Source organism: Leptodactylus fuscus, chromosome 4 (genome assembly GCF_031893055.1).
Source record: "Leptodactylus fuscus isolate aLepFus1 chromosome 4, aLepFus1.hap2, whole genome shotgun sequence".
Classification (NCBI taxonomy): Eukaryota; Metazoa; Chordata; class Amphibia; order Anura; family Leptodactylidae; genus Leptodactylus; species Leptodactylus fuscus.
In genome coordinates this window covers 25,279,503-25,292,148 of record NC_134268.1, presented here as the reverse complement: position 1 = coordinate 25,292,148, position 12,646 = coordinate 25,279,503, and the positions used below count along the sequence as shown (strand labels likewise).

At 44.6% G+C, this 12,646-nt stretch overlaps 1 protein-coding gene across 1 annotated transcript in view; it reads right to left on the bottom strand.

Annotated features, from left to right (window-relative positions):
* CSMD3 (CUB and Sushi multiple domains 3) overlaps positions 1–12,646 on the bottom strand; it is a 1,052,627-nt gene that overhangs the window by 494,172 nt on the left and 545,809 nt on the right. Inside the window, exons 14-15 of the mRNA XM_075270295.1 lie at positions 9,092–9,274; positions 4,786–5,112 (exon numbers count right to left, since the gene is read on the bottom strand). Of these exons, the coding sequence (XP_075126396.1) occupies positions 4,786–5,112; positions 9,092–9,274 (510 nt within the window). The remainder of the gene's footprint in view (positions 1–4,785; positions 5,113–9,091; positions 9,275–12,646) is intronic.

Sequence of the window (12,646 nt, the reverse complement as noted above, 5' to 3'; positions counted from 1 at the left end):
TAACAACTCGCATATGGGGAGTGCAGTTGTTTTCTCTTCCATTGGATCCTGATTATTTAATCAGTTTTCTTCCTAGGAAGACACATTGCAATAAGTCCTCATAATGCAACATTATATGGAGAAATTGTTTTACCAGGAGCTTTAGAGAAAAATAGCAATTTCACTTATGTAACATTCTAGGTGGTTACCACCAATGAATAGAGAGTGAACATACAATATCGAGATGATGACTCCAAGGCATGACAAATGTGGCGAGATATGGTTTATTCTCTGCACATATATTACTCTTCTCATATTACATACAGGTACAGGTAAGGAATCCTCAGAAAATGAGAAATTATTTAAAATTAGAAATTTATTTAAATTTTTTTAGTATTTTGTGGGAAATTTGTTGGCAATTTTTAGTAGAAAACCAACTGCACTTCCGTTGGCTCAGCCAGTTTCCGCCTTCAGTAGAAAGTTGGCTGGACGAAGAATGGCAACAGAAGCATCATGGGAACTTCTCTGCTTTATGGGACCCGTGGTTGTAGTACAGGAAGACGAGGCCCCTTGTAGGTAATGATCAACCATTGCTCCCCCATTAGTGTTCAGACCTCATAAGTAACACCATGTCAAGTTGTTGTTTTGTGTCAACTTTAGAATTGTTTTTTATATCCTGGGAAAAACCTAGTTATGGATTGTTGTATTGTAATGTCGATCTTTTAGGCTAAGGCTGTAGTAGTCATATAGTGAGCCAGAGCAAAAAAATCGCTATGGAAGAGAACACAGAAGAAACGTATTTAGTTTTTTCTACGCAGGGTATTTCACAGAAAGTCCACAAAGTTTTCCTCTAAGGGCTTTCTGTCCCTATTACACCCAGCGCCGCACCTCCCTTGAGGCGACCTGAAGCGACCACTTCAGGCGGCGCTATGCTGGGCCCCCGGGGGAGGGCGGCATTTTTGCTGACCTAAGCCAGTCCAGGACAAGCTGTCCTGGACTGGCTTAGCGTCACCATCTCGGCAGCCCGGCACGGGAAGCAAGCGGTGGATTGGGGCAGCCCTGTGGATGCAGCGCTGCTCCAGTGGCCGCCCCTCATACTTAGCAGAGAGCAGGTCCTCTCCCTGCCTGATCTCTGCCTGCTAACACCGCTCGCTCCGCCCTGCCCCCTTCGTTCGGCCCAAAGCCTAGGTTCACCCCTGATTACACCTATATAAAAAACACCAGCATTTCTGCAGGTATAGTGGACGTGCTGCGATTTTCAAAAATGAAAGTGTTTTTGAAATTGCAGCTTTTCCGCTGATGATTTTTTAGGCAGTGTATGAATTAACTGGAATCCTATCCACTTTGCAGGGACTGCAAACGAAGCATTGTTTCAATGTTGGATCCAAACCTTAAAGGAGTTGTTCAGGCAAAAATGGACAACCCTTTTAACTTTTAACTTAGCTGGGGGCATTGAAAAAAATAAAAAATATGCATACTTACCTGTCCCCAATGCTCTGGTGTCCTCCAGCGCGTCCTGGGTTCTTTTGCCCCAGGGGCTTTTCCCGGGTGTCTTTGGGAGTTCCACTGAAGCCACTGATTGGCCTCAGAGGTCACGTGAGTGTTGAGGTCAATCAGTAAAGGATCTGCAATGTCACTACCAGTGACATCACGGGTCCTCTTCCGGAAGCCTTCTGAAGCCACTAATTGGCATCAGCAGTCACGTGACCACTGAGGCCAATCAGTGGAACTCTGAAAAAGATCCCAGAGAAGCCAAAGGAGCAGAAGAACCGGGATGTGCGGGAGGACACTAGATCATCGGGGAAGCCCTTATTCAAACAGCAGAGTTTCGGTCAGTGTTTTGTATCAGGGTTTCTAATGTAATTCAAAACCAGAAGTACGATGGGTTGCAAACACGGAAAAGGTTGCAATCTTTCCATTATCTCTGTGTAATCTCCAGTCCTGGATTTGGTTCACAAACACTAATGCAAAACAATGACCACGATATTGATGTGTGAACAAGGCCTTAGGCTTTGCAAGTCCACCACTGAACAAACAAGTTTATTTTCTGCTTTGGAGTTTCAGCAGGAGGAATGTGCCTTCAGTAAGAAGTCTACACATAAATGTAGTCATTTACTGTATTTTCTGCTTATGAGCCTCAGCAGGACAAGGAGACTGTAGGCTAAAACTAAAGAAAATAGGAAAGATGCTGAAAATAAGAAAACAGCTAATATGAAGCATACAGAATATAATAGAATATAACAAGTAATATAATGAAATAATAATATGTATGGAAAAGGCTCTAGTGATGGGGGGGGGCAGATACTTCCTTGGCTCTCTGGTGGTTTGAGCTGGCACTAAGAAAATCATTGCATCTTTTATGCAAACAAACCAGGATAATCATCCCATAACTATTAAAGGGGGTTGTTCCCTTAAATACTCAGGATAAGGATCACATCGAAGGGAGTCTGACCACTGTGGCCCCCAGCAACAGGAGAACAAGAGTCCTCCTATCGGATTTTGAACTCTCAAGATCGTTTCAACCCTAAAACTGACTTTTCCCATAGAGAAGCATTGACTAGGGTTGAGCGATCGGGATCAGGAAAGATCAGATGCCGATTGGTGATCGAGCAAATTTCACGATTTCAACGGAAAATTATTGGAAATCTGGTTTTAAAATCGACCCTGAAATTTCAAGATCGGCTCAACCCTACTGATGACCTAACCCATGGATAGATCATTAGTAGGGATGAGCGAACAATGTTCGATCAAATAGATATTCGATTGAATATCAGGCTGTTTGAGGTATTCGATTCCAATCGAATACCACGAGGCAAATGCACTAAAAATTTGTATCCCCTCCCACCTTCCCTGGCGCTTTTTTTGCACCAATAACTGCTCGGGGGAGGTGGGACAGGAATTACGACAATGGAGGCATCGAAAAAAAATCGGAAAAAGTAATTGGCTGGCTAAATCAGGTGACCTCCAACGTATACAAATGGTGGATTTAACATTTGGTTAATTTGAGACTGTGAACTATGTGACTGTGAGACAGGGATAGATGTACAGGCAGGGTTAGCTAGGGATTACCTTTATTTAGGGGGGAATGTTACTCACCTAGCTCTTTGGGGCTCTATCTGGTCGGGATCCCTGTCAGCTTGCAATATGCGGGAGCTGACTTTTTCCCATAGGAATGCACTTTTTCTGCCGGAGGAGGCGGAGTCTAAGTTCGGTCCACAGCAGTCTCCATACTGGTCCAATCTTAGACTCTGCCTCCTCACAGGCAAGCTGAAAACGAGCTGGCAGAACCAGCGTTGATTGGCCGAATGCTGTACTCTGTATGGCATTCGGCCAATCAACGCTGGTCTATTCACTCCTATGGGAAAAAGTCAGCTCGCGCATATCGCAAGCTAACAGGGATCCCAATGTAATACAGTGACTTGGGCTTGTTAGATGCCCCCAGACATGCTTCCCCTGCTGTCCCAGTTGCATTACTGGGTGTTGGTATAATTTCCTGGGGTGTCATAGTGGACTTGGTGACTCTCCTGAGTCAAAGAGTGGGATCCCCTGAAACAAGCATTTTTTCCCCATAGACTATAATGGGGTTCGATATTCGTTCGAATAGTCAAATATTGAGGGGCTATTCGAAACAAATATTGAATATTTTACTGTTCGCTCATCTCTAATCATTAGTATGAAAAATCTGAGAAAAAAAAAAACAACAACAACAACAACAACAACAACAACAACAACAACAATAATAATAATAATAATAATAATAATAATAATAATAATAATAATAATAATAATATCTAATTATGTTTAGGACAATAATTGTTATTGCCAGATGTTATCTACTTTTGGCCCCTTCTGTGCCAGGATTGTAATTTGCATATACCGTATACTCTGTTGTATATAAATATTTCCGCCTGGGTATATAGGACATAACTGTAAGCCATGCATGGTAAGTGAACTTCATCTGGATGTGAATATTCAGCATTGTAAAAACAAAACCCTACTGGCAAAACAGCAGTTTTATGTACCAAGCTGGCGTGACATATGTCACAGTCAATTGGATGTTAAAGCTACACAATTACACTTTGAGAACTTCTTCGTGACAGTATTATCCACCAGTGTCACTTTGAAAAGACACAAAATTTATATGGTTATTAATTGCGCGGTCCCGGCCTTGGCAGAAACAATTACTAGTATAGTCATATCAATGAGAACAGACGTGAACTTTATATAGAGAATCCCACCATCGGTTTCATCAAAACTTCTAAGTATTGACTCCCATCAAGGTAAAAATGGCTTCAACCTGGCGAGGGAGTCATGTACAGATGGAGCAGACTTTAACTTGACTATGATTTACTGCACAATATCAGCAAATTTAAAGAGGTTATCATGTCATATTAATGTGACCACTGCCTACTTTTGAGGTCAACGTTAAATAACCAAACGCAGAAGGCACGTGTTCACTCATCATTGTGGAAGACATGATGGATCAACACAAATATGCATCTATCCTTGCGGACCGTGTTCACCCCTACATGCAAATTGTTTTTCCTTAGGATGATGGCAGTAAAATCGAACCTTAGTTTAAGTATATGTCCTCCTAACCTAAGTGAGTAATTTCCCATAACCGCTTCTAGCTTCATTCTCCCAGACCCCTATAGTCAAAGGTCACAGTCACAGACATAAACAAGAAGATATCATTTGGAGCAGAAGGAACTACCATGTAGGTAAACGACTTCAGTCTTGTAATATGACATGTTGTATCTAAAGCATAATGTAAGACATTCTAATCCTACTAAACAATCCACTTACTGCTATACGTAATATTAAATCCACGTCCCGACATAGAATGATCCGCTTGGAACTCCAGCCGCAGTATATGATTGTTACTGGTCAGATGAGACGGAACTTCGGCGCCGGTGAACGTTCCCAATATTGGAGAGTCCGAAGAATCGCCATCTTTAATAGCCAAGAAGTCAAACTGAGATTCCAAGTCAAAATCATTAAACGACAAATGTATCCGACTTCCCGGATCCGAAATGATGGTCCAGATGCAGTTTAAATTGTTTCCGTAACCTTCTGGGTAGTCAGGAGAGAGGACCGTTCCCATCGGTGCCGTAAAATTTGACAGGCATGGAACTGTAAAAATGAAATACGATATATTAGCATGCGGACAGGTTTTAGCAAGCTCTTCGCTTTACTTTTTTAAAAAATTTGCATAAAATGCAGCTTGTTAGTTTTTGATTGCCTACGTGTGGGCATAATCCCTGGGCAGTGGCCAAATGAACATTACAATTGTCAGCAGTAATTGCTTTTTCTGTGTCTGAAGACTCTTCTTCGCAAATGATTTCAGTTACATGGGTAACTTAGAAGACCGATGAAAAATCATTTGCAAAATAACTGGAAACAGGATTATAGTTGGGTAGAAATTAAAAAAAAAGTAAGACTTGGAAGTGAAGAAACCTGTAGCTCGATTATACAAATCTTCATTAACTTGCTGGATGTCTTCACCCAAGTCTAAACAACAGATGGTGTGAAATTTCTCGGTGTAAGATATTAGGATTAACTTTGTGTACTATCGGGACGACCAACTTATTTTTATTCAAAAGCAAAAACATGCAATAACAGAAAGGTAGCGGTAAGCGGTTTATCCGGCAGGAAGGTAATAAGCATAGATCTCTACATCTGGCGTCTCCGTTCAAGTGATAAAAGCGCAACATAGATAAGATCAGGTTGTATATCATTTATTTATTATCTATCTAAAATTCTGGTTGTCATCATCATTTTGAGAAATTTAGAGGTTTAGGCCAGAGCCCCATGGACCGGAAATGCCACAATTTGCCCGCAGTGGAAAGGCCGCAGGAAAAATCGCGGCATTATACAGTAACTGCAAAGTGGATGGGATTCATGCGTAACCCATGCCCACTTTGCGTTTAAAACTGCAGCATGGACATTCTGCAATTTCCAAAATTGGAAATTGCAGTATGTCAATTATATCTACAGAAATGCCAGCGCTTTCCCGTAGATATAATTGTAACAGAAAGTCCAGGAAAACTGCATAAACTTTCTGTTCAAAGTGCTGCGGGAAGAACCATGATTAGGGTTGATCGATCGTGTTCGGAAAAGATCGGATTCCGATCGGTGATTGAGAAAATTTCACGATCACAATCGGAATTCCGAACACAATCTTTTTAGGTGGGATCGAGATTGGTACTATTTCCCACAATGCTTTGCTTAGCATTCACACTGAGTATACGCTACGCTCATTCTAAGTGGAGTGTATACTCAGTGTGAAGGCTCCACTGCGGTTCCATAGGAATGAATGGAAGCAGGTGGCGCACAGCACACAACCCCCTGCGCGCCGGCTGCCTCCATTCATTCTAATGGGAGACTAAACTAACATCTCTAGTAGCTACTTACCTCCAGAGATGGCTGCTCCAGTGCCCGGTGTTCTCCTTCTGCCTCTTGCTGCCGCTCCATGCTGCTCTTCCTTCCTCACTGCTGCTGCCTCCCAGGTTAGTGTTTAAACAGCTAGGAAGGCGGGGCTTGTGGCTTAGGAGAGTGTGGGCGGGTACAGGGCGGGGAGACATGACGTCTCCCCTCCCAGTACCCGCCCACACTCTCCTAACCCGCCCACATTCTCCTAACCTGGGAGGCAGGGGGCAGCGAGGCGAGAAGAGCAGCGTGGAGCGGCAGCGAGGCGAAGAAGAACACCGGGCACAGGAGCAGCCATCTCTGCAGGTAAGTGGACACCAGGGGGGACTAAGTAGCCAGAGGATTAAGAAAAAATCCTCTGGCTACTTAGTGATTCACTACACAGCGTGGATTCTAACAATTAAAGCGTTCAATTATTAGATTCCATGCTGTATAGTGAATAGGATTGCTTTTAAAATCCTTTCTCCGATTAATAAAAAAATCCCATTGACTTGCATTGGGTTCGGAATTGGGATCTTGATCGGGTTCAAATGAAAAATGATCGGAAATCGGATTTTAAAATTGATCCTGAAAAGTCAAGATCGGCTCAACCCTAGCCATGAAGCGTTCCCGCTGCAGTTTTTCCCGCAGCACTTTAGCGTTGCATACTGTCCCGTGGGGCCTAAGCTTTAAAGGGTTTTCTGGGACTTTTGAATCAATGAACTATCCTTAGATTATTTGGAATTTGTGAAGGTCCAAGACCCAGGACATCTATGGATCAGCAACATACCCTGACCATTCCTTTGGCTTCTTGCCAATCCTGAAGGTTTGGGTGTTAGACCCATGCCAATCTTTAATTGAAGACCTATGCATTGGTGTCCACATGGTTCAGAAACTCATAACGTCTTTAGTCATCCCTATTGAACTTGAGTCCACATTTGCTACAATAACACAATTCTAAAAGAGGGTTTTTGACACATGAAATGTTGTGAGATATAATATCATCATTGGTGTGCTGTTACCTTGATTTGGATGGTACACTATGTTAAAAGGGTGCTGGAATCACACTATATCTTCCTCAGGTTTTTAACATATGTGTTCTCCAGTGTGGGTCTTGAGTAGGCCTCAGCCCAGGTGTGGGTCCTAGGCTCATTACTGGGGCAGAAAAGGCTACAATTCCTGCACTTACAGGCAGATCCAGTGAGTGAGAGAAGGCGTTTGGGTCTGTCCTGTTATTTTGAGTCCAGGGAGACTGTATTTTGGTTCTGAGTTTGTTCGTGTGGCTGGTAATAAGTCACAAATATAGTTAGTTAGTCATGACTGTTTATTTAGTTACTCAGACAAGCAGGATTCCGTTTCTTTATGTTTTGCCAAGATTTGTGTCCCTGTCCCTGACGGGTTGTGTACGCACCACTGCTGCTACTGAGCTACCTTCCCCACAACATTCAGATATAAATTGGGTCGATCAAGAATTTGTGCACAGCACTGTATAATTGGGAGCTATGCTACCTGGTAAGCCCCATATTGAATGAACTATGTAATGTGTAGAGTATAATAATTTAATGTCCGGTTCTAGCTGAAAAAGTTTGAACTGAACTTAACCAGAGGATCCATTTGTCCGAACAAAAGGTGAATCAAATCTTCAGAGGTTTGCCCAAGGGAGGGCAAAATTTGTCTGTCATGATAATCCAAGTATGCAAATGAGTTCTCTTGCACCGGAGAACTGGGGGTCCTCAGCACACAAACAGCACTGGGGGGCATCCCCAATGCTGCAAGAGTACTCTCCAGCACCATCTCTACCGTCTTCTAGAACGGCCTCTCCACGCATCTTCTTCTGGTGCTGGGGGTCAAACTTCTATGCATGCGCAGTTGGCACTGCCATCGGGCCTTGGGCAGAGCCAACTCCACATGCGTATGGCAATTTTTTTGTGGCTGCTTAAGCGAGCATACCGCAAGCGGCTACAAAAAAAATGGCCGTGCGTATGTGCAGTTGGCTCTTCCCAAGGCCTGATGGCAGAGCCAACTGCGCATGTGTAGAAGTTTGACCTCCAGTGCCAGAAGAAGATATGGGAAGAGGCCGTTCTAGAAGAAGATAGAGACGTCAGTGGAGAGTTCTCGCGCACCATTGGGGAAGCCCCCAGTGATTTTTGAGCACTGAGGACCCCCCAGTGCTGCAAGAGAACTCATTTTTGTATGGCAGAAAACTGGGATTTAAACCAAATGGCGGGGCGGAGAAGACATCTTAAGGTAGGAGAAGAATAGCCTTTCTTAAGGCTATTCCTATGTGTTAGTAAGAAAAAAAGAAAACATTTTAATGATGGGATCCCTTTAAAGTGCAAGCACATTCTATTGGCAAAGTCTGGGAGAGCATTGCGGCATACAAAGAGAGGAAGTCAGTGACCACAGCTAGATGGCGCTACACACAAATCCATACTGACATTGCAACATTCTTTTTATACATTGAACCATTGTAGTGTAACTCCTATTTCGCTGATGGAAAGGGGCAGACAGACTCAGATGAGTACTGCGCTCCTTCAATGCCAAGTGGCTTAGAACTCCACAAACAACACAGATAATGATGTACTGTCTCATAGAAAATTTAGAGTTCTGCACCAGAAAAGCAAGTTGTAACTCCTTAAAATTGGCCATAAACTTTTCAATCCTTAAGACACTGTTATCTATATCATCCAGAAAATATACTTACAGATACATATCGGTATATTGGCCGACCACTGGTTATTTTCTTTGCAGGATATTGATTTCTGTCCTATCAATTCAAACCCAAACTGGCATTCAAACCGTAAGACATCTCCATTGGAAAAGCCATCTCCTTCCCGAATGCCATATAATGGTGTCCCAGGGTCCCCACAACTTTCCTTTTCAATTTCTATGAGAAAAGAAGCAAAAAGTTACAAATTAGGACACAAGTCTACATATCACACAGAAGGCCTTTCTCAGGGTTGAGCTACTGAAATTTGGCCACCTGGTTCTCTTCTTCATTGAAGCACCAGATGAAGACCATTAATGATTAGAGATGAGCGAACACTAAAATGTCCGAGGTTCGAAATCCGATTCGAACAGCCGCACACTGTTCGAACGGATTTCGAACCCCATTGTAGTCTATGGGGATAAATGCTCGTTTCAGGGGTAGGCACAATTCGATAAAATTATACTTACCAAGTCCACAAGTGACGGTCGGGCTGGATTCTCCTTGAAGTCTTCTCCCGACGCATGCGCGGTCAGCTCTGCCTGGCCCAACGCCTGAGCAGAGCAGATTGCGCATGCGCAGGCATGCCCGCACATGCGCAGTCAGCTCTGCTTAGGCCGGATGCCTAGGCAGAGTGAATTCCAGCCGGAAGACGCCGCGGGGACGCTGCACGGAGAAGACTTCTAAAGGTAAGAGAAGAACCAGTGTTGATTGGCAGAATGTATAGCATTCGGCCAATCAATGCTGGTTCTGCATCGAACCTTAAACTTCGAACAGCTAGTAGTGTTCGATCGAGTAAGAGTATCTTGAATACCGTAGTATTCGATCGAACACCTACTCGATCGAACACTACTCGCTCATCTCTATTAATGATGTTACAGAAGGATTGTGATCCACACCATTACTGAATTTATCAAATACACTTTCACCATGAGCCATATATACCAATATATTTCTGCTACTTCTTCTACAATGTATAGAGTTGTTGACAAAGTGGACAGAGCTTGGAAGTTGCGCAGACATCAATTCGGAACATTTTTGCAACTTTTTGTACTTCTAAAAGCGTCAGAAGAGAATGCCAGGTCTCATTTGTCATTGTCTTTAACCTATGGCCAGCCACGTGGTTGATCAATGTATCGAAAGTAAGACAGGAGAAAATATATGCAAGTGGTGTCCCAGAATAAACTCATGTGTAATAGAGATGAGCGAACACTAAAATGTTCGAGGTTCGAAATTCGATTCGAACAGCCGCTCAATGTTCGTGTGTTCGAATGGGTTTCGAACCCCATTATAGTCTATGGGGAACAGATACTCGTTAAGGGGGAAACCCAAATCCGTGTCTGGAGGGTCACCAAGTCCACTATGACACCCCAGGAAATGATGCCAACACCTCTGGAATGACACTGGGACAGCAGGGGAAGCATGTCTGGGGGCATCTAACACACCAAAGACCCTCTATTACCCCAACATCACAGCCTAACAACTACACACTTTACACACTCAATACCACATCTCTGACAGTAGGAATACACCTTGAAACATGTGTATTTGGCACTTGCAGTGAGGAGAGCTTGTCACCAGCAGTGAATTTGGCCCTTGTAGTAAGTTGAGGTTGGCACCAACATTTGTTTTGAAAATCAGGGTGGATTGAGCCTCTAACCAGCAGAGTTTGGGCAAATTCATGGTGGAGGGAGCCTCTAAACACCCCAGTTTGGGCAAATTCATGGTGGAGGGAGCCTCTAAAAACCCCAGTTTGGACCAATTCATGGTGGAGGGAGCCTCTAACCAGCCCAGTGTGGGCAAATTCATGGTGGAGGGAGCCTCTAACCAGCCCAGTTTGGACCAATTAATGGTGGAGGGAGCCTCTAACCAGCCCAGTTTGGACCAATTAATGGTGGAGGGAGCCTCTAACCAGCCCAGTTTGGACCAATTAATGGTGGAGGGAGCCTCTAACCACCCCAGTTTGGACCAATTCATGGTGGAGGGAGCCTCTAAACAGCCAAGTTTGGACCAATTCATGGTGGAGGGAGCCTCTAAAAACCCCAGTTTGGACCAATTCATGGTGGAGGGAGCCTCTAACCAGCCCAGTTTGGGCAAATTCATGGTGGAGGGAGCCTCTAAACAGCCCAGTTTGGGCAAATTCATGGTGGAGGGAGCCTCTAAACAGCCCAGTTTGGACCAATTCATGGTGGAGGGAGCCTCTAAAAAACCCAGTTTGGACCAATTCATGGTGGAGGGAGCCTCTAAACAGCCCAGTTTGGGCAAATTCATGGTGGAGGGAGCCTCTAACCAGCCCAGTTTGGACCAATTAATGGTGGAGGGAGCCTCTAAACAGCCAAGTTTTGGGAAATTCATGGTGGAGGGAGCCTCTAACCAGCCCAGTTTGGACCAATTCATGGTGGAGGGAGCCTCTAACCAGCCCAGTTTGGACCAATTAATGGTGGAGGGAGCCTCTAAAAAACCCAGTTTGGACCAATTCATGGTGGAGGGAGCCTCTAACCAGCCCAGTTTGGACCAATTAATGGTGGAGGGAGCCTCTAAACAGCCAAGTTTGGACCAATTCATGGTGGAGGGAGCCTCTAAAAACCCCAGTTTGGACCAATTCATGGTGGAGGGAGCCTCTAACCAGCCCAGTTTGGGCAAATTCATGGTGGAGGGAGCCTCTAAACAGCCCAGTTTGGGCAAATTCATGGTGGAGGGAGCCTCTAACCAGCCCAGTTTGGACCAATTAATGGTGGAGGGAGCCGCTAAACAGCCCAGTTTGGACCAATTCATGGTGGAGGGAGCCTCTAAAAACCCCAGTTTGGACCAATTCATGGTGGAGGGAGCCTCTAAAAAACCCAGTTTGGACCAATTCATGGTGGAGGGAGCCTCTAACCAGCCCAGTGTGGGCAAATTCATGGTGGAGGGAGCCTCTAAAAAACCCAGTTTGGACCAATTCATGGTGGAGGGAGCCTCTAACCAGCCCAGTTTGGACCAATTAATGGTGGAGGGAGCCTCTAAACAGCCAAGTTTGGACCAATTCATGGTGGAGGGAGCCTCTAAAAACCCCAGTTTGGACCAATTCATGGTGGAGGGAGCCTCTAACCAGCCCAGTTTGGACCAATTAATGGTGGAGGGAGCCTCTAACCAGCCCAGTTTGGACCAATTAATGGTGGAGGGAGCCTCTAAACACCCCAGTTTGGACCAATTCATGGTGGAGGGAGCCTCTAAACAGCCAAGTTTGGACCAATTCATGGTGGAGGGAGCCTCTAACCAGCCCAGTTTGGACCAATTAATGGTGGAGGGAGCCTCTAACCAGCCCAGTTTGGACCAATTAATGGTGGAGGGAGCCTCTAACCAGCCCAGTTTGGACCAATTAATGGTGGAGGGAGCCTCTAACCACCCCAGTTTGGACCAATTCATGGTGGAGGGAGCCTCTAAACAGCCAAGTTTGGACCAATTCGTGGTGGAGGGAGCCTCTAAAAACCCCAGTTTGGACCAATTCATGGTGGAGGGAGCCTCTAACCAGCCCAGTTTGGGCAAATTCATGGTGGAGGGAGCCTCTAAACA